Source organism: Glandiceps talaboti, chromosome 11, assembly GCF_964340395.1.
Source record: "Glandiceps talaboti chromosome 11, keGlaTala1.1, whole genome shotgun sequence".
NCBI lineage: Eukaryota > Metazoa > Hemichordata > Enteropneusta > Spengelidae > Glandiceps > Glandiceps talaboti.
Window position 1 is genome coordinate 8,893,759 of NC_135559.1, and position 22,850 is coordinate 8,916,608.

Sequence of the window (22,850 nt, forward strand, 5' to 3'; positions counted from 1 at the left end):
CATCCTAGTATGCACATACAATGTAGTATTTGATTTCAAATCATCAAATGTCAGTGTTTTTTGCTTTGTGACTTTCTAGAACTTCATGTTATTTGAAAGGGGAAGTAATGTGGATATTATGGTTTCTGTTATTAACTATAATTTTAACAGGAAATCAGTCTTTGTGAGGATGTTCCTTGAGTTATTCCCTCTGATAAGAATAGACTGCATTGTATAAAGAGCATACATTTCTTTTCTCAGAGACATTTTGAAATTGTATTCAATATTGATTAAGGCAACATTTTATAATGTCATGTAATCTCTCTCTCTCTGTCTCTCTCTCTCTCTCTCTCTCTCTCTCTCTCTCTCTCTCTCTCTCTCTCTCTCTCTCTCTCTCTCTCTCTCTCTCTCTCTCTCTCTCTCTCACTCTCCCTTCTCCTTTCTCCTTTCTCATTTCTCCTTTCTGTTCACAGGCTGGCTGGAAAGAAAACCATGCTACATTTATGAACGAGTTGAAAAATTTGCAGGCGACAAGTCTATCGAGTCTTGGACCAGCACTCAAACAGACTTTAGACCTATTAAATGTGAATAGATTACATTCAGGCATTGATAATTATGGCCAAGTAAGTACATACATGTACCAACTATTTTGTTTGCATTTATACCTTACCTTATCATATATCAGAAATCAGACAGAGAAGACCCATCCATCAAAAATATACATAAATACATACATACATACATACATACATACATACATACATACATACATACATACATACATACATACATACATACATACATACATACATACATACATACATGTTTATACATACATACATACATACATACATACATACATACATACATACATACATACATACATATTACATACATACATACATACATACATACATACATACATACATACATACATACATACATGTACATACATACATACATACACACACATGCATACATACATACATACATACATACATACATACATACATACATACATACATACAAATGTACATACACACACACATACATACATACATACATACATACATACATGTACATACATACATACATACATACATACATACATACATACATACATGTACATACATACACACATACATACACACATACACACATCCATACATACAAAATAACACACACATACAGACAGACAGACAATTAAATTCTCTGATTTCAAGATTACGCATATCATGAGAGTTATACAAAATCTTGTAAATAATTGATGATTGAAATTGATATACTACATGTACTCTTCAAAGATCACTGTATGGACAGAGGTCATTCATAGCTCACTGTCTGTATTCATATATATCTACTTATCAGTGTTAATTAATTAATTAATTAATTAATTAATTAATTAATTAGTTTTCTTTATTTCTGTATTCATTTGTTTATTTTGTTTATTTTGTTCATTCATTTTTTTATCATTTGTTTATTTATATACACAATTTTGTTTTGTTTTTTTCATTCATGTAATAATTTTTTATCTATTTTCTTCAAGAATTAAAAAATATAGTATGCTCTGTGTACCTTTTTATATACAGAATTAAATTGATTGATTTCTCATGTATTTTATGTAGTATCTGCTTCTTCTTTTTTCTTTCTTTTTTTTTATTGCAAGTTCATAGAAAGAAAGTGAAAACATTTACCAAAAAAACCCCATTTTTCATAGATCTGTGTTGCGTAAATGTGTTTACGATTAATTTCACCGTGTTTTTGCCAAGGTGTGGGAACCCCGATAACAGACAGGGGTAAAGTTGGTGAAACTGGCATAGTACCCATACATTGTACTATGATTTTGGTGGGGAACCCCGGTAAAATGACTAGGGAACTCAGACGAGTTTACATACATAAGTTCATATTTCTTGAGGTTTGTAAATATTTCAAGCTGAGTTTGTGTAGTCTTTAACTTTAGGTGTGCCAACGCTTTTCATTTGGAGCAATGCCATTTAAAGACAGAGCAACACAGGGTATCTTTGCATTGTTGGGACCATTCATTTTCCATTTGTTGTTTTGTATATCAAGTTTGATATTTAATCTTTTCATCAATTTTTAGGGTCGTAATCCATTTTTCTTGGAGCCAGCAATGATAATCACATTAACAGATGGTAACAGACTTTCTAGTGCTGCAGGTACCCAAGATGAGGTAAGATGTAACTAGTGTTATTTATTCAGGGGGTGGGGTTCACTACGTTTTGTGGTGGGGGTGGGGGAGGGGGTGCAGAAATCAGAAAGTGTTGGGTCAACCAGCAATGAAGCAACATCAATTACTGCTCAAGTTTGTTCAAATTAAAGGTGAGACAGGGGTATAAAAGTCCCCCTAACTTATTTTCTCAAACTTTGCACGCAGTGAACAATGTAGTGCTTGCTCTGTGAAAATCCATGACAGCAATGAGCAGCTGGTGCTTTAGGTGATAAATTTGGTATGTGTGGACTTTGGAATGCATATGTTGTTACAGAAAGTTGATATTTATACATGGTTGGTATATATAATTTGGGACAGAACATGATCGGACTGGGGCTTGTTCGTTACTCCTACTGAAAAGCTGTGTCAATAAATGTACACTACACTTACACTCGCGAGTCATGGCGCTCTGTCGTATTATGTCATCACGTTGTTTATAAATTATATATTATGTCAAAAACAAAGTTTGAGTTTTTCCATCTGACATACATGTATAATACTAAACAGATTTTCATCTTCATTATGTTTAGCTTCATCTTCCAATGCACTCTGTACTTCCCGGAAGTGAGTTAACTAAAGAGCCATTCCGTTGGGACCAGAGATTATTTTCCATAGTTTTACGGATGCCGGCTGCTCCTACGCCGGGCATCGATAGAAATGCCAACCAACCTCTCCCAGCAGCCGACGATTGTCCAATCAATGCTATGTGTGAAGTTACTGGAGGTAAGTAAACGCAGACAAACAAACTGAGCTAATTGTCCGAAAACTGTGCCAAGTGTTAATGGAGGTAAATTAACATAATTATGCGAACAAACTGAAGAGATTGTCCAATCAGTTCCGTGTATGACATTATTGTTTGTGAGTAAACACATGTAAACAAACAGCAGATTGTCCAATGTATGAAGTTACTGGTGGTAAGTAAACACATTCAAACAAACTGAGCAGATTGACCAATGATTGCTATTTACAAGGTCACTATATAGATTCATGTATGTATAGTATTTCAAGTTAAAATTGTCCATGGCAAGCAATGCATACAAGTATTAGAATGAGTATTAACTGGTACAGTTGATGCCAGCTATATAGTTAACAGATATACTACTACTCTACAGTGTGTAGGTTACATTAGTAATGATTACATTTGATTTATTTTCCAGGTCGTTCTTACATCATAAACAGTGTAAGACAGTTAAACCAATGCCTAGAATCCATGACACAAAAAGTACAAAGCGGTGTGGTACTTCATTTTCAATTGTATGGCTCAGAGCCTCAACCAATCAGTACAGAAGGTGAGTATGTAGTAATCTAAGTGTCTGACACATGTTGGATCCAAACATGTGGGTTTTAAGTGCAGTGGGAGTCTGATTGATACACAAGCAACACAGACTCCCACACTCTGGAAATCTATCAAGTAAAGGGATGCTCAAAAAAACCCTTTGTATTTAAGCCAAACTTCACAAGATTTAAAGTGGCCATATGGATGAGGATTGGATATTTCTTTTAGATTTTTAATTTATAAAACAGTTTTATCAATACTTAGTTCTTTATCTTAATGAAAGGTAGCATCCTGCCCTAACCAATTTCACCCCCCCCCCCCACTTTCCAAAAATCAAGCATTCTCAATTGCATTAAGATGCTAATTAATGTTAATTAATTATCTGTCACTTTTGAACCTGTGAAGCTTCTGAGGGTAAATGTTTGTATTAAGACGCAAGTGACCTAGTTGATACAAATAAACCTTGATTGATTGGTTGGTTGATTGATTGATTGATTGATTGATTGATTGATTGATTGATTGATTGATTGATTGATTGAGGGACTGATGGAGTGATTGACTGACATACTGACTGACTGACTGACTGACTGACTGATTGATTGATTGACTGACTGACTGATTTACTGACTGATTGATTGATTGATTGACTGACTGACTGATTTACTGATTGATTGATTGATTGACTGACTGACTGACTGACTAACTGATTGATTGACTGACAGACTGATTCATTGATTGACTGACTGGCTGACTGACTGACTGACTGATTGATTGATTGACTGATTGATTGACTGACTGACTGATTGATTGATTGACTGATTGATTGATTGATTGATTAAGATCCTAGAATTCATATTGATTGTCTCTTTTCTAAACATATCTTGCAGCAACTAAACCACCAGTCTTAAGTAATAATGTAGATGGGAAATCACCTGTTCCTGGAGAGGCAGAAAAGACAGTTAATGGACCAGTTACAGAAAATAACAATTTAGAAAATAATAAAACCAAAGATGAAGGTGAGTTTTAAAATAACAACTATGAGAAGTTTTTAATGAAAAACTAAAATTGCCATCTTATCAGGACACACAGTCACGTTGGTTACATTTAGCGGCCATCTTGGATTATAACTCTGTTTTTTACCCATCCTGGATTACAATTATGTATATTGTATATGTATGTATGTATGTATGTATATGTGTGTGTGTGTGTGTGTGTGTATGTATGTATGTATATGTGTGTGTGTGTGTGTGTGTGTGTGTGTGTGTGTGTGTCACTGTGTATCCATAATATTACATTTTACACATTTAATATGAACTCATTTATTTATTCATTATATAATATATATATAAATTATAATGAATAAATAAGTGAATGAATATTAAATGTAATATTACTTATTTATTCATGAAAAACTAGGCCATCATATCATTAATTGTATTATTCAAATGTTTTTAAACAAAAAGAATGCAGTCAGTAAATTTACTAGTACCAGTAGAGATGTTTGACAATCAGTGTTACTACTAGTCATTATGACTAAAAATATGCCAACATTAACGTAGTTTCTTGTGTTAGTGAATAAATTTAGCTACCATGCAAAGTAGAGTTAGTAGTAAAAATGATACATACATAGAATGGTTGTTACTACTATTGTATGTACATTCTAATTTGGGTAGAAATGTGCTTTGGTTTTTTTATTGATCACATTTTTAAGGGTACATGTATATAGAGTCCATTTTTTGACGAGACGGAAGTAATATACTGGGACAATTGTGTGTGTTGTGTGCGCTAGCTTACATTGTATTTTGTAACTGAGGGAAATGAAAATATTATTAGATTTCAGGTTGCAAGGGCATTTAAAATGATATTTGACAAGACTAAAGAATACTAACTGTGTCCAATGCAATTTGAATAATCTATACCGCTTTGTTAAAATGCCGGCAAAATAAAACAAATTATGGTATAAGGGATAACGTTTCAAGGCCATTTAATGATTTACGACAATGATTTTGTTGTGTGTTTGTATATGTATGTATGTATGTATGTATGTATGTATGTATGTATGTATGTATGTATGTGTGTGTGTGTGTGTGTGTGTGTGTGTATGTATGTATGTATGTATGTATGTATGTATGTATGTATGTATGTGTGTGTGCGTGCGTGCGTGCGTGTGTGTATGTATGTATGTATGTATGTATGTGTATGTATGTGTATGTGTATGTGTATGTGTGTATGTATGTATGTAATGTATGTATTTATGTATGTATGTATGTATGTATGTATGTATGTATGTATGTATGTATGTGTGTTTGTATATGTATGTATGTATGTATGTATGTATGTATGTATGTATGTATGTATGCATGTATGTATGTATGTATGTATGCATGTATGTATGTATGTATGTATGTATGTGTATGTGTGTGTGTATGTATGTATGTATGTATGTATGTATGTATGTATGTATGTATGTGTGTTTGTATATGTATGTATGTATGTATGTATGTATGTATGCATGTATGTATGTATGTATGTATGTATGTATGTGTATGTGTGTGTATGTATGTAATGTATGTATTTATTTATTTATGTATGTATGTATGTATGTATGTATGTATGTATGTATGTATGTATGTATGTATGTATGTATGTATGTATGTATGTATGTATGTATGTATGTATGTATGTATGTATGTATGTATGTATGTATGTATGTATGTATGTATGTATGTATGTATGTATGTATGTATGTATGTATGTATGTATTTATGTATGTGCAAAATTTGTATATACATGTACATGAAAATATTGCGTGTGCGTGTGTGTGTGTTAATATCACATGAAAATATACATATTCCATTGTACGCAAAACACATGCTAACCATATGCTGTTCTGGTTGTAATATAATTTCCTGCCATATTTTAACTTTTATAGTCCCAGCCAAAGAACTTGTCTTTGTCAATTGTAAAGTTTTTGAAGGGTATTTATGACAATATTGAATGAATTCAAGAGATCTTGTGTAATAAAAAACCTTATGTTGTTCTAGTTCTGGTATTATCTCTATCACATGTTTTATTTTCAAATGACGAGGGCGCTCTTATCATCCTAGTCCATAATATTTATCCTTTTTGAATTATAAAGGAGCTATTTAGTTCAAGGAAACAAGTCCAAGATTTACTAGTAAAAAAATCAGCATTTATTAAAAGTACCTAACATTTCGGCTGTACACATACAGCCTTTTTCAGTAAAAAGAAAAATAGCCAAATTAAAAACTGAAACTGTGTTATGAAATCACAGTAAAATGTAAACAACAGGTGTACAGTCTACATAAAAAGGTGTTGGTTTGGCAGTAGAATAACATCGAAGAATTGGAATGTAAACAAGAAACAAATGAATAAAAGCTCTGAAAGTGATGAAATGGCTTAATTAACGGAGAAAAGGAGTGGGTGAAAAATTACATACCTTGGTGTAGAGTAAAAATACTGTACTGAACTAAAAAATCAAAGTGAAAAAAAAAGACAAGTGGGTTCCCTAGGTCAGTGTAAAAAAATAACAATGGACTCTCTAGCAAGCTATAAAGGGAACAACAACCCAAAAATTTGAGAAATAAATGGCAAATAATGATACTAGTTTGATTTTTTTTTTTAAATTTCATATTTAAATTGGTAGTTGTTTTCACAAAGCATATTATATAGTTCTACTGTTGTGTTTGCATCATAGTTTAATAATTTAAACCAAATTTTGTACATAAAATAGATTTCATTGCACCACATTTTTTCACCTTTTGCTTTGACAACAATGTAGACAAGTGAATGATCTGATTCAGCATGTCATTGCACTGTTTGTTTAGGCTCTCAGATTTATGGTTTAGTATTGAGGAAAAAGTTTCTTTTAGATAGTACTGTGGAAACAGTAACTATTAATTGGTAACTTTGGAAAAAAAGAGTCTATTTTCTTTAGGTCTAAACAGATTTGTGTAGAGGTAATCCTAGAATCATTTTACACAGTGATAATTTGTAATTGGTAAACTGATAGTTTTGGATGCAAATCAACTACATCACAATATGTTATTGTCTTTACAAGTTGAACTAGTGTCAGTAGTCGGTCGGTCAATCGTTTCATAAATTTGAAAACACTGAAATGGTTAGATAGATCACAATTTTTTTAATCCTGGTTTACAGATAAGGCTATGTTTACAACAACAGAATCAGGAAAACTCAGTTCAAAATTAACTTCACAAGTTGTGTGTGTACATAGTATTCATGAAAGTATCATTGTCAATTCTCTATTTGGGTACATAAGTGTAATCAAGATATTGATAATAATAACAATAATAATAATAATACCTTATTTCCAGATTAAAAATGATACAACACACAGGCATAATGCTAGTGACATCCTTTAGATCTCATTGGTGTTCAGGTGAGCACGATCTATGAGATCGGTGATATCAATGCTGGAAAGGGCAGATTTGAAACTGTCTATTGACTTTGGTCATTGAATGGATCAGTGGTAAGAGATTCCATTCGGGAATTGTCCGAGGAATAAGTGAATATTTGTAACAGTTATATAGTGACATGAGGTAATTACAAGAATACCTTCCAGCCCATTAGGCATATTTCTTGCCGCCAACAAAAAAATACTACAGTGGCGGCAGTTTTTGGGATGTTGTTTTCTTCCCATTTTCAATTTTATCTAAAAATCTTCTTTTAATTTGCTTTCAGGGAAGAATTCGGTGCTTAATAATCATGGTCCAGGTAATAACATAAGAACGACTTCCCCCACATCAACAGTATCAGCAGCATGGCAATGTTGTCATAAAATTATCTATGTTAGACCCAACCCTAAAACTGGTGTACCCATGGGACATTGGCCAATACCTGAATCATTCTGGCCAGATGCTCAAGCTCCTACACTGGTAAGTTGGTATTTAAGTTGTAGTTACAAATGTCACTTTCTCATGGTGTCAATTTATTTGGCATTGTGTTCATGAGTTAGTCATTGCTCTCTATGATATTGTGATGTTAGCTAACTGTAAGCCCTTATTTTAGACACACCAATTTGATATTGGTGTTGGGGTATGTATCTTCAGAGATAGAAGGCTAATTAACAGAACATTGGCAGTAGGAATATAAGTATAGTAATAATAGTAATTATAAAAGTACACATTTATACATTGCTTTCTACAGTCAATGTCATGGTCATAAAGCAAAATAAAATAGATGATGCATTTCCGATAACACGACCAACCCTAGTTTATGCCTCCGACCCTAAATATATTTTTGACAAGAAGATAAGAAATTCTTTGTCTTCTTGACCTTCATGCACATCTGTGTTCTTTCCCTAGTGATGCCTGTACACATTTTATTAAAATATTACAGGGGGTATTCTGGCCGACATTTCGTTTAGTTTTGGGTCGAAGCAATATTTTACAAGAATAAAAACAATTAAAAAGATAGAATAAAATAAATAAAATCCTGACCTACCTACCCTTTTTTTCTGAGGCCATGTTATCGGAAACACGCAATTATTTTTTTATTGCCTAATGCTGTACATAGAGCTTGGCAAATAATATTGACACAGTCCCCCTTAACTTCCTCAACTCCCTTTGGAACATACAATCCATTGCATTCTCTGTAAGTGCATAGGATTAAAGAATTCATATGGCAACCTTTTTCCTACCAGGTCCCCAATTATAAAGCTGGGTTGACAGAAGCACAATCATTGTTCAAATGTAACCCAAGGATTTTAATCGACTAAATTCAGAACCAAATACTAGTATTAGTGGTAAGGTTTGAACTAACATGCAGATTCAAAACCAGTCACTCTAACTTTTTGATCATCATGGCTCCACAATTAACTGAATTGCTAGTTTAAGCTTAGAAGACATGACTTGTTAGATTTTAGCGCCATGTTAAAAGAAATGAAAATGTGATAAACCCAACTTGTTTCTGTCTCTCATTTACAGCCTCCCAGAGATGCCCACCCTATTGTACGATTTGTGTGTACAGACTCAGAACCTATGATTCTTGATAATTTACCTTTTGATAAATATGAAGTGGAACCATCACCTTTGACACAGTATATCCTTGAAAGGAAATCAGCACAGCATTGTTGGCAGGTGAGATATGGAATTGATGAACAGAAACAACTGATAGGGGCATTTGGGGTTCTTTTCTTGATACAAGAAAAACTTTTTGCGACAGAGAAGAACTGTGTGTAGGCCACGTTTTCAGGGAATACCAATTCTTGTAGTCCATTTAGAGAATATACTTCCTACAACGAACAAAATGACAAAAATAGAATTGATGCTCACATCTCAACTTCAAAGCTCATTATTGTTGCTAGTATTTTGCGGTCTTGTAAGTTTTACTACAAATTATGAAGACTTTGTTAATAGTAAACAAGACATTATATACAACCTCTATATACAAAGAGAGTTGTGAATGCTTTGATTAACTTGGTAATGTTCTGCATTTTGACAACCCATGTGAGAACAATAGGTGGGAGAAATATAAATATAAGAAGGCTGTCCTTGGTGACTGTTCTAGTGTTGAGAACACTGCACCCAAACATAAGTACTTGTATTAAATCACATTGATCCTTATGCTAGGTGCTGTAATGTTTGATCTGAAAATGTGTTCGTGAAGTCAGTTTTGAAAGACTTTCTCATCTTGGAAAATCTAAGACTTGTAGAATATACTGTAAACCTGAAAATTTTCACTAAAGACTCATTTTCACTGGAAAACAGAAAGGCAAAAATAAGTAGTGACTAAAACACCTTTTGTACATGAACACAATGTACCAGTCTGATAATTAGTGAAAATTAGTGTTTGAGATGTTGAAGATTGTAAAATCGCAAAATTTTGTAGTAGTGAAAATATCTAGGTATACAGTATTTTACTTAGTAGGATCTCAGAAATGTGTACATACATGTAATCTTCAATTTTGACAGTTGCTATGTTTCTTGGATTGTTACAGGTTTTTGTAAGTAACAGTTGTAAATACAGTGATCTTGGTTATCCGTTTGGTTATCTCAAAGCCAGTGGCAGTCTCACCTGTGTTAATTTGTTTGTTCTACCATATAATTATCCAGTTTTAATACCATTACTAGGTAAGTTAAATTTAACTACATTTTGTTTTTATTTGGGATATATGCAAATGATGCAAATTATAATAATGATATTTCTTACAGTGTGTATGTAAATTCACTGTACTATATGCAAATTATGTAATGGTACTTCTTATGTTGTGTATGTAAATATTCTAATTAATATGCAAATTATTCCCATACTGGTAGTTCTTACATTGTGTATGTAAATGATCTAATTAATATGCAAAATATCACAATACTGGTACTTCCTACATTGTGTATGCAAATGATCTAATTAATATGCAAATTATCACAATACTGGCACTTCTTACATTGTGTATGTAAATGATCTAATTAATATGCAAATTATCACAATACTGGTACTCCTTACATTGTATATATGGAAATATTCTAATATCTATGCAAACAGAAGTACTTTTGTTTTAATATTTTGACAATATGCAAATTACCAGAGTAATGGTACTTCATCAGTATTTCAATGCAAATGAAGTTGAGATCTGTCAAAAAAAATTTACAGAAAAAACAAGCATTATAATCACATGAATTTGGCTGGAAAGTGGATAAATTGAGATTTGTCCAAAATCTACAGAAATACAAATTTTGTAGAAAAGTGCTTAATATATATGAAGTTGAGAAATTTCAGAAAAGTACCGAAAAACATTAATTTTCTCAGCGTAAATTTGCATACTAAGTTGATGTGCACATTTGATATAAAAGATATAATATGAGAGAGAAAATAACCTTTAAACTATCATATAGAGATTATAAATTTTACACAAGAAGGAAACAACTATTACAAAGTACCCTTAACCCTTTCAGGACTAGAAACTTTCCCGCCAAAATTTTTGAACAAAAATTCTTGTTTCTCTGTAATTTTTGGAAAAAGATCAACTTTTTTTTAGACCAGAATTCAAGAAATATTACTTCCCAATGAAGTAATATTCTTAAATTTTAGAAAATGTTCTTACAATCAAGTTTCTTTTTATTCCAATGTCGTCTCTAGGAATGAAAGGGTTAAGTAAGATTAATATAACAGACCAATATGTGTGGGTGAACCAATTTCCTGGTTAATTATTGATTTGGAGATAAAACCTGTAAACTATACATGTAATTCTCTTTATATTAAATATTAATATTATATATGAATGTTAGAAGTTGAATTTTAACTAAATAATGAGTTGATGATTAAAGAATTGTAAATTACACTTGGGAATATGCCATTGTATTTATTAAAAGTGGCCATTTGGACGAGAAATGTGTGTTTATTTGAGTTATTTGAATGAATAATTAGTTGATGATTAAAGAATTGTAAATTACACTTGGGAATATGCCATTGTATTTATTAAAAGTGGCCATTTGGATGAGAAATGTGTGTTTATTTGAGTAATTTAAATGAATAGAACAACTTTAGTTTATGTTTCTACTTGAAAAAATAGTGTGAAACAACATAGCCCAAGTCTGTGTTTGCTACTCTTTGAAGTATAAATCAAAAGATGTTTTTGAAATGTTTTTGTGTTGTTTGCAGTTGTTGAATACATTACACGTACTGACTTACATGTTATTTCCCTTGTTCTGCCAAAGAAAATATAAATGACCTAAGGGGCCTTGTCACTATGAGTCTAGCGACTGATAATGACAAACCGTTATGTCACAAGTATTTTTGGGCTGAATGAAGAAAAATATTGGGGAGTAATATAATTATACCTCCTCCAGCATAATTCATGAAAAATAAAGGCGATTTGGAACATTCGAGCACTGCAGAACCAGTGACATACATGTAGACACAGGTTGTGATGTAGATCGACCAGGGTATAAATTCCCTATTTTCTGTTCAAAGGCAATATTTTGCCCCTAGTATAATAGACAATATTAATGGGCCTTACAATTAGAATAACAATAGAAACAGTTGGCGATATGTTTAACGGAAGTTGCCTAGCTAGTCACATATATTACTTCCGTCTACATGTAAGTTTGGATCGCTGCCAACACTGTTCTGATAAATGAAAATGAATGAAACAATGTATTTTATCTTATTTTGCTGTAAATCCACAAGGTACCCTTACCCTTTAACAAAGTTTGAATTAACATTGCGTACTTACATGTTACATTTCTATCACAGATGAACTTTTCAAAGTCCATAAATTAAAACCCAGTGTGAAATGGAGACAGCTGTTTGATAACTACCTCAAGACAGTACCAAGTTACTATGCAGGGGTATGTATTTAGACTTAACAGAGTCATTCACAGTAAAACTGTCCCAAGTTGCTATGCAGGGGTATGTATTGGACTTGACAGAGTTATTCACAGTAAGGTTTTTCAGCATCATACAGTATGTAAATCTCACTATTAAAAGTGATGAACTATCTTGTGTTTTTTCAAGGAAAAATAATGGCAAGTTTGAATGTTTTCACTCGTATATCGAGCTCTGCAGAACCAAATAACATTAATGTGCCTTGTCTTAATGTAGAACGATCAGGGTATAAATTCGGTATTTTTGTTCAAAAGTATTCAACTTGGCTTGTCTGAAATAGAATACAGGGTGTCAAAGGTCAAAGTCTTTCATCTTGATTCACTGGTATAAAAAGTTAACCTTCATGACAATGTATTCTCAAATAACTTTTTTATTCTTTTCTTTTTTTTTCTTTTTTTTCCTTTTTTTTTTGCAGTCATTACGTACAGCTCTGCGTCGTATGGGAACTCCAAACTTAATACCCGACAATGTAGAGAATTGTCTCGGCTATAGTGTAGTCACTCATCTCAAGAAATTAAAACAACAATCCAAGATAGAAGCTGATAGACTAGCCCAAACTATCGGTAATCTCAGGCCCAAGGGACAAGATGGTGCTGTTAAAGTTATACCAAGGTAATGAGTGATTTCATATCAAACCGATGTACGATAGACGAGCCCAAACTATTGGTAATCTCAGATACAGCGTAAAAGATGGTACTGTTAAAGTTATACCAATGTAACAAGTGATGTCATATCAAACCAACATAGCGTTTGTTCGTATGGTGTACCACCAACTTGTTCATCCCCTCCTGAAATCAAAAGTGTACATTTTCCGAATTTGTAAATTTTTGATAAATATGAAACCGGATATCCATTAATTCACGTACGGATAAAAGAAATAAATATTGACAAATTGGTGTGGGTATTTAAGAAGTAGGGGAGTTGGATTATGGAGTAGAAATTTTACACTTTCAGGCATGAAAAGTACTTAATACATGTAGTAGTATTATGTATTATGTTCATATCAAATGATGCCTTAGATGGCAATAAAATAGTCGTGTTACATTGTTAATGTTACAATGAAATTCACATGAAAGTCATAGACACAACTGTGATTTTCAAGATAAACTCAATTGATAAGACCCCTGTATATAAACATTTACACTCTTTGGAAAAGTTCAATTCAAACAATCAATGCCAAGTGTGGTATCTGATAACAAGAGGTTGTATAATAGATGTGAGTTTGTTCAATCTCAGTCTAAGGTTCAATCAGTTGTTCAATCAACAAATCAATCAGAATTGGACTTTCCAAAGAATGTAATTGTTTATATACAGGGGTCTTATCAACGTTGAAAATCACAGTTGTGTCTATTCCTTTCACGCTGGTCATATGAATTTCATTGTATCTTGAAAATCACAGTTGTGTCTATTCCTTTCACACTGGTCATGTGAATTTCATTGTATCTTGAAAATCACAGTTGTGTCTATTCCTTTCACACTGGTCATGTGAATTTCATTGTATCTTGAAAATCACAGTTGTGTCTATTCCTTTCACACTGGTCATGTGAATTTCATTGTATCTTGAAAATCACAGTTGTGTCTATTCCTTTCACACTGGTCATTTGAATTTCATTGTATCTTGAAAATCACCATTGTGTCTATTCCTTTCACACTGGTCATGTGAATTTCATTGTATCTTGAAAATCACAGTTGTGTCTATTCCTTTCACACTGGTCATGTGAATTTCATTGTATCTTGAAAATCACAGTTGTGTCTGTTCCTTTCACACTGGTCATTTGAATTTCATTGTATGTAGTACAGTTGATGGCGCACAATAACAAAGATTTTACATATTTATTAATCTTTTGCAGTGTATGTGAGTTATAAATAAGGACTTGGCATATGTTGTTTCAAATTGATTTTTCATGTAGGAAGCCATGATAAGATTGTTTTATAAATTAAAAATTGAAAATAATTGCCCAATCCACATCTATATATGGCTACTATAATCTATGACAAAACTTACCTCCACAAAAATGTATAAACTCTACGTATGCCCCTGAAAAATATGAGTTTGAAAAACAAAATCCTGATGTTGCTTCTTTTCAGATCACCGTTGCCATCGTTAGCAAAACAGAGAGACTTCCAGCAACTATTACAACATATCACTGGTGAAACTATTGTCTTAAAACAAGACCACAACGTTAACGACTTCCCTAATTTTACGCTAGCTACAACAGACAAAGACATCAAACCTCAGAGTTTCAGAAATCCATTTGATATTCCAAGGACAAGTCTGTTAGACCAAATATTCCGAATGAGAACAAATTTCCTGAGAACGTCGGCAACAACGGAGCCAAGGTTTCAAGATGAAGGTAAGATGTCTGATGCAACCAAAACTTATGTTGAATCGCATTACTACAGTGGAAACTGAGTTTTCGGTTTACTACTTGTGGAAACCTAGCTTTCAGTTTACTACAGTGGAAATTGAGTTTTCAGATTACTACTGTGGAAACTGAGCTATCACATTACTACTGTGGAAACCAAACTTTCAGTTAACTACAGTGGAACCAAGTTTTCAGATTACTACAATGGAAACTGAGTTTTCAGTTTACTACTGTGGAAACTGAGTTTTCAGATAACTACTGTGGAAACTGAGTTTTCAGATAACTACTGTGGAAACCTAGCTTTCAGTTTACTACTGTGGAAACTGAGTTTTCAGATAACTACTGTGGAAACCTAGCTTTCAGTTTACTACTGTGGAAACCAAGCTTTCAGATTACTACTGTGGAAACTGAGTTTTCAGATTACTACTGTGGAAACTGAGTTTTCAGTTTACTACTGTGGAAACTGAGTTTTCAGTTTACTACTGTGGAAATCTAGCTTTCAGTTTACTACAGTGGAAACTGAGCTCTCAGCTTACTACTGTGGAAACCTAGCTTTCAGTTTACTACTGTGGAAACCGAGCTTTCGGTTTACTACCGTGGAAACCTAGCTTTCAGTTTACTACTGTGGAAACTGAGCTTTCGGTTTACTACCGTGGAAACCTAGCTTTCAGTTTACTACTGTGGAAACCGAGCTTTCGGTTTACTACCGTGGAAACCTAGCTTTCAGTTTACTACTGTGGAAACTGAGCTTTCGGTTTACTACCGTGGAAACCTAGCTTTCAGTTTACTGCAGTGGAAACTGAGTTTTCAGTTTACTACTGTGGAAACTGAGCTTTCGGTTTACTACCGTGGAAACCGAGCTTTCAGTTTACTACAGTGGAAACTGAGCTTTCGGTTTACTACTGTTGGTTTACTACTGTGGAAACCTAGCTTTCAGTTTACTACTGTGGAAACCTAGCTTTCAGTTTACTACTGTGGAAACCGAGCTTTCAGTTTACTACAGTGGAAACTGAGTTTTCAGTTTACTACTGTGGAAACTGAGCTTTCAGTTTACTACTGTGGAAACCTAGCTTTCAGTTAACTATAGTGGAAACCAAGCTTTCAGTTTACTACTGTGGAAACCTAGCTTTCAGTTTACTACTGTGGAAACCTAGCTTTCAGTTTACTACTGTGGAAACTGAGTTTTCAGTTTACTACAGTGGAAACTGAGTTTTCAGTTTACTGCAGTGGAAACTGAGTTTTCAGTTTACTACTGTGGAAACCTAGCTCTCAGTTTACTACTGTGGAAACTGAGCTTTCAGATTACTACTGTGGAAATCTAGCTTTCAGTTTACTACTGTGGAAACCTAGCTCTCAGTTTACTACTGTGGAAACCTAGCTTTCAGATTACTACTGTGGAAACCTAGCTTTCAGTTTACTACTGTGGAAATCTAGCTTTCAGTTTACTACTGTGGAAATCTAGCTTTCAGTTTACTACTGTGGAAATCTAGCTTTCAGTTTACTACTGTGGAAACCTAGCTCTCAGTTTACTACTGTGGAAATCTAGCTTTCAGTTTACTACTGTGGAAATCTAGCTTTCAGTTTACTACTGTGGAAATCTAGCTTTCAGTTTACTACTGTGGAAATCTAGCTTTCAGTTTACTACTGTGGAAATCTAGCTTTCAGTTTACTACTGTGGAAATCTAGCTTTCAGTTTACTACTGTGGAAATCTAGCTTTCAGTTTACTACTGTGGAAATCTAGCTTTCAGTTTACTACTGTGGAAACCTAGCTCTCAGCTTACTACTGTGGAAACTGAGCTCTCAGCTTACTACTGTGGAAACCTTGCTTTTAGTTTACTAAGATAGGCACAAACTATATCTGTTAGTTTCTGTGTGGTAGATTACACAAGTGGGTGAGAGAATGCCTCTGTTGTGTGGATGTTATCACCTTATAGTTTAGTTATATTGACAGATCAACCAACCTATAAAGTTCTTCATATGCAAACCTTTGATGCAAAAAAAAATAAACAAAATTTGTAGAAATTTCTCATATTGTTTTTAGTATTCAAAATAAAATTGCCACATGCGTCTTAAGATATTGTGCTGATAAGACACAAATTGTAAGTTGTAAATGTTGTCCCTAAAAGTGAACAGAATTTGTTGAAATCTTTCAAGTAAGATACTGTTTTCAGTAACATAGTTTACTACATCTGTTCTTAATATTTACAGATCAAAGTCACAGTATTCCAGTAGCAGAGATGGGTAATTATCAAGAGTACCTCAAACGAATGCCAACACCGCTACGAGAAGCAGACCCAGCACCTGCCAGGCTACATACGTTTGGTAATCCATTCAAACTTGATGATAAGAATAAGGTGAGTTTATTGCTGTTAGAGGGCGCTATTCATTGTTATGAATGCAAACACTGTTTGTTACAAGAAGCTACACATGTCTGGCAATCCATTCAAACTTGATGACAATAAGGTGAGGCTTTTGTGCCTAGAGGGCGCTATTTATTGGCATGAATGTCAACATACATTACCACTAGATGGTTCTATCCATGCAAAATGAGGTTCAACTTTTTCTCAACCTTTGTTTTAAGCGTACCTGAAGTTGAAAATAAATCTCTTTTTTTTTGTTGCAGAAAATGATGGTAGACGAAGCTGATGTAAATGAAGCAATGACAGGCCCACAAGTACGCAGTAAACGACAAATGGAATCACCGCCAGGATCACCGATGCCAAAACGTCAACGGAGCTTGTCACCTGCACCACCAAGTAGACGCCCACCTCCTAACATGCCACCTAATTCGCCGACAAATCAATTTTTGAGGCGGTCACCGTCACCAATGCCACTTGGGAAACCTCCACCAAATGCTCAACAATTACTTGCTATGCAACAACAACAACAAAAAGGTCTGTAAACTATAGAAATAATTCAAGTCAAACTTCTCATTTTCAGTATCACCATTGCAATAGCTATATAGAAAGCCTAATATGCGATATTCCAGTTACCTAGTTTGAGGGCTTTTTCAAAGGAAACGTCATGTGAAGGCATAATAGAATGGCAATAATAAGGGTTACACTTTTCATGCCAAATGCACGGCAGTACAAAAAGCAGTCAGTGAAATACAGTTGTAACTTTCTTCAGTTGTGCCTACAACTATTTTACTAAAATAGAAGAATAACTGTTTAAATTAACAAAAAAATATTATCAACATTTGCCATGAAACATTGGGAAAAGATGATTTGCAAACTACAGCATTATAGTCTTCCAATCAAAATATATCGTGGAACAACACCTCTAGTGGCCAAAACAAAATCTTTTACCATTTATATGATACATTGGATAGTTGGGACAATACTTGGTACCTGTAATACCATTTTACGTCATGCTAGGGGGTCAAAATAGAACAAGAACATGACCTTATTCTCACGGGTCCATAGCAATACATGTGAACTGCGTGGAACGGAAGTCATGGTGTCAACCAAGACATGGTATGATCGTTATTTTTTCAACGTGCCTAGGTGGTAAAATATTGTTTGAAGTACCAAGAATTGTTGATGTACTGACCTGATAATAATTTTTTTTTTTTTTTTTTACTTTTTATTTTATTGTCGAACCGTACAACGTACTGCATAACAGGGGGGGGGGGGAACTAATGAAAATGAATCACAACCCTGGAGAACTAGAAAATAAAAGTACTTGTGTGAAGCAAAAAATACTTCTCCACAAAACCGATATTTTTTTTAGCAGCCAATATATGCACTGTTGTTATCAGTCAATATATTTTTAATGGTTTATTGTCAAAAATATCATTTTGAAAGTTTCTGCTGGTACAGAAAAGTTTTATGTATGTTAGGTTAAGTAGCGGGGGAGGGGTGGGGGGGTGGGGGGTTAGGATTCCACCAAGCCACCCACTGTGTGATCCCTGATCGATAATTATAGGAGATTCAGGGACTAATACTTTTTAAATCAATTGCTCAAGGTTTCAAATATTTTGCCTGGGACAAGTAAAAGGCTATTGTTTTGAGCCCTGGTGACACTAACGATCATTTCATTGCTGTCATTCAATATGTTTCTATTTACAGAACTGAAAAAACTAGGAGCCATAGACAACAGTAAATTGCCAAAAATAGTACCTGAAGATGTACACAATGTGAGAGAAATACTTAGTCTTGCAACACAACAACAACAACAACAACAACAACAACAACAACAACAACAACAACAGCTGCAAGAGGAAGAGGAAGAAGAACCTGTCAATCATATGAACAATGACAGCAATGATGAGCCAATCACGAATACTCTTACAAAGAAACCCAGGGTAGCCCAAAGGAGAACAGATGAGCCAATGATTGGGACTGTTGTTAATACAGGGAATAATGTATCTTTGTTGAACCATGATGAACGCAAGAGGAAAAATTCACATACTGTGGTTAATGATACAAGGACTGTCATTGATAATAATTTAAAACTCAGAGACGAAATTGTGAGAGTGATCAGAAGACCAGGTAGAAGTGAGTAAATTCATTGTTATTTTTAATCAGTTTTGATTTCAGTAGCAAGTGTATCAAAACTTGAAACTTGGGCAATTTTTCTGTGTTGGTGAGAGAAAATACTAATTTTTTACTGCACATTAGTCTTTGTCAAAAGCATGGCCCCATTATTTAGAAAACTTACTTACTTATGGATTTGTGAGCATAATGAATTTCTTATTTGAGTAATTGTAATCTATGTGGCTATGTAGGTTCCTGTCAATGCAAAGGAAATGTCATGTTTTACATGACGAATAAATTAATTTGTATTATAATCAGAGGTCAAAGGTGACTGAAACGTTTTGACTGAAGCCAGTTTGAAGACAGGACAGTACAGTACAGTAATAGTTCAGAGAGAGTTCAGAGAGAGTTCAGAGAGAGAGAGTTCAGAGAGAGAGAGAGAGTTCAGAGAGAGAGAGTTCAGAGAGAGAGAGAGAGAGAGAGAGAGAGAGAGAGAGAGAGAGAGAGAGAGAGAGAGAGAGAGAGAGAGAGAGACAGACAGACAGACAGACAGACAGACAGACAGACAGACAGACAGACAGACAGACAGACAGACATTAACGCTAAATAATTACTTAAATTAGACAAATTCAAACGTCACATTCGTTTTCAATTTACCATTCCAAAGTAACAACATTATACTGTCCTAATGGTTATTGGAACTATGAACCATAGAGTAAACCAGGAAATTTCGCTAAAGACTTATTTTCGCTCATTTCACTAGAAAATAAAAACGTAAAAAGAAGTGTCTAAAATGCCTTCTTGTACATGAACACAGTGTCTGTAATAAGTAAAAATATGCCTTTGGGAACTAGCGGAGGACTTCAAAATTGCAAGATTTTCTAGTAGCGAAAATATCGTGATTTACAGTATATTCTCCATTGTGTGACAGTTGTTTATTTCTGTTTTGCGAGAAGTCAGAGTGATGACAGAGTCATCAACAATAATTGATGACAAATATCCTAACGATAAGTTTCTTTTCCTTTCCTAGATCATGCTGCTATTTTTGAACTGTTGAACTCTGTGTGCGGAGACTCGCAAATGAAACACTTATTTGTGAACGAAGTCATACGAGAAGCCATGCGTTTCAAGAGGAAAACTCTGATACAACATTTGCAGTTGTATCAACAGTCAATCAATAAATCTAACAAATCAGTCCAAAGACAGAACAGTCTCCTGGTGCATAACGCACGGAGGTAGTAGTTGTACATTGCATGCTTGTGTATAGTTACCGTAGATGGTAGATCGTAGAGGTAGTGCGGATATCACCGAAATCAGAATCAATTGTTCTGGTACACTTCTGTTGGTCTTTCATTTTTTCGGAACGATCCATGTGGATTTTTATGGTGATGCAATCAATATTGTTTGCTCACCTAAGATCTTGTAAAATTTCTAAATGGTATTTTTCTAAGCAACTGTAAATGTGATGTTAGGGTCCAGCGTATGTTCGTCTTTTGAAGGGCACCCCCTGGTGACAAGATTGGTGAGTGGCTTAGAAGTGAAAAGCACTTCATATGTGCATGCATACATATAACAAACAAACACACACTTATATGCATACCTGCATACCTGCATACATACATACATACATACATACATACATAGTCATACATACATACATACATACATACATACATACATACATACATACACACATACATACATACATACATACATACATACATACATACATACATACATCGCAATCCAAACAATTGAATTGAATTAAGATATTGGCAAAGTCTACCACCAGAGGGCATAGGTCTTTGGCAAAGTTTACCTCCAGAGATCGTTGGTTATTGGAGGGGTCTACCACCAAGGTCATAGTTGATTCTCAAAGTTTACCACCAGAGGATGTAGATCAGTGTACATGTAGAAAGACTACCACCAGAGTATGCACTATCTTGGAAAGGTCTTGTGTCCAATAGACCTTCAATAAAAGAAACATTGTAAGCCCAACTTTGTTTTTTGACCGTTCCATTAAAAATTGCATGTTATCTGAAACAGTTAGACATCACTTTGGTAACCTGAGAACAACATTGCCAGCCAGCAGCCATTCCTCACTTCTGATTGGTTGCCCTATATTTAGCATATTAGTCAACCAATCAGAAAGTAGATATGGCTGCCATAATAACTTTTAATGATAACACAGCACTGTCACATGCTCTCTGGAATAACATGTCAATTTTTGTCATATTTCCACACTTTAGTCCACCACCCTGCATTTCCACAAAGAAGTCTTCATTACTTATTTTCAGAGACCAATGGAATGATTTCGGTGTTAAGTCCAACATTGATGTTCTCTTTATACATTGTAATACTTGGTGCAGAATTGTTGATTTGGGGGATATTTTCTATTTCCTCCAACAAACACCATGGCAACTATGATGTCATCATAGCGTTTGTATTTTTGCACCAGATCTTAATAGCTACAGCAAAAGTTCCATTGAGTCGTGTCAGAAGAAAATGTTCAGGCTTGTCAATCAAATATGGTTGTTGACTTTGTTATTCATGTGAACCATGGACATTTTGTGTAAGGTGGTACGTCGTATTGTGGTATTATCAACAGAAAATCGGAAGTCCTGTACACTATATTCCAGTTACCCTCTTTGCAGCCATTTTCAAAAGAAGCACTGAACCAAGGCCATACTAATTTAGAGAGATGAGAGAACCGGGAATATTTTCGTAATGAAAGCCATGGGAGTGGGGGGTGGGGGGGGGGGGGGTAACATGTCACATGGGATGTCACGAGATTCTGAAATTATACCACAGAAAGTGAAACTGTTATTGAAATTTTTGAGAATGCAACTGACTTTTGACCATTTGGTGTAAAAACACGATTTTCTCAAAATCTGCAATGAAATCTACCTCTTGTTTCTGATCAAAATATTGCTTAAGAAAAAAAGACAATCGATTTGGATAACTTGAGTTTGGTATGATGAATCTCAATATCACTACCTTTCACTGCCATTTTGAAAAAATAAATTTCACAAATTTTTATCTCCAGATATCAAATTGAATACATGTGTGGGGTAGTTTCACAACTCATTATAATAATTCCAATTTACCATGTGTCTACAAAATGTAAAACATCCAAAAATGTAGGAAATTGAAAGAA

The 22,850-nt window shown here is 34.1% G+C and overlaps 1 protein-coding gene across 1 annotated transcript in view; it reads left to right on the top strand.

The window, feature by feature from the left end:
* Nucleotides 1–20,932, top strand: part of LOC144441924 (integrator complex subunit 6-A-like) — a 27,152-nt gene extending 6,220 nt beyond the window's left edge. The window contains exons 3-17 of the mRNA XM_078131189.1: nt 453–602; nt 2,081–2,170; nt 2,740–2,932; nt 3,367–3,498; nt 4,373–4,501; nt 8,208–8,401; nt 9,452–9,604; nt 10,465–10,597; nt 12,717–12,811; nt 13,264–13,460; nt 14,937–15,202; nt 17,424–17,569; nt 17,839–18,109; nt 19,361–19,714; nt 20,724–20,932. Of these exons, the coding sequence (XP_077987315.1) occupies nt 453–602; nt 2,081–2,170; nt 2,740–2,932; nt 3,367–3,498; nt 4,373–4,501; nt 8,208–8,401; nt 9,452–9,604; nt 10,465–10,597; nt 12,717–12,811; nt 13,264–13,460; nt 14,937–15,202; nt 17,424–17,569; nt 17,839–18,109; nt 19,361–19,714; nt 20,724–20,932 (2,712 nt within the window). The remainder of the gene's footprint in view (nt 1–452; nt 603–2,080; nt 2,171–2,739; nt 2,933–3,366; nt 3,499–4,372; nt 4,502–8,207; nt 8,402–9,451; nt 9,605–10,464; nt 10,598–12,716; nt 12,812–13,263; nt 13,461–14,936; nt 15,203–17,423; nt 17,570–17,838; nt 18,110–19,360; nt 19,715–20,723) is intronic.
* The last annotated feature ends 1,918 nt before the right edge of the window (nt 20,933–22,850 follow it).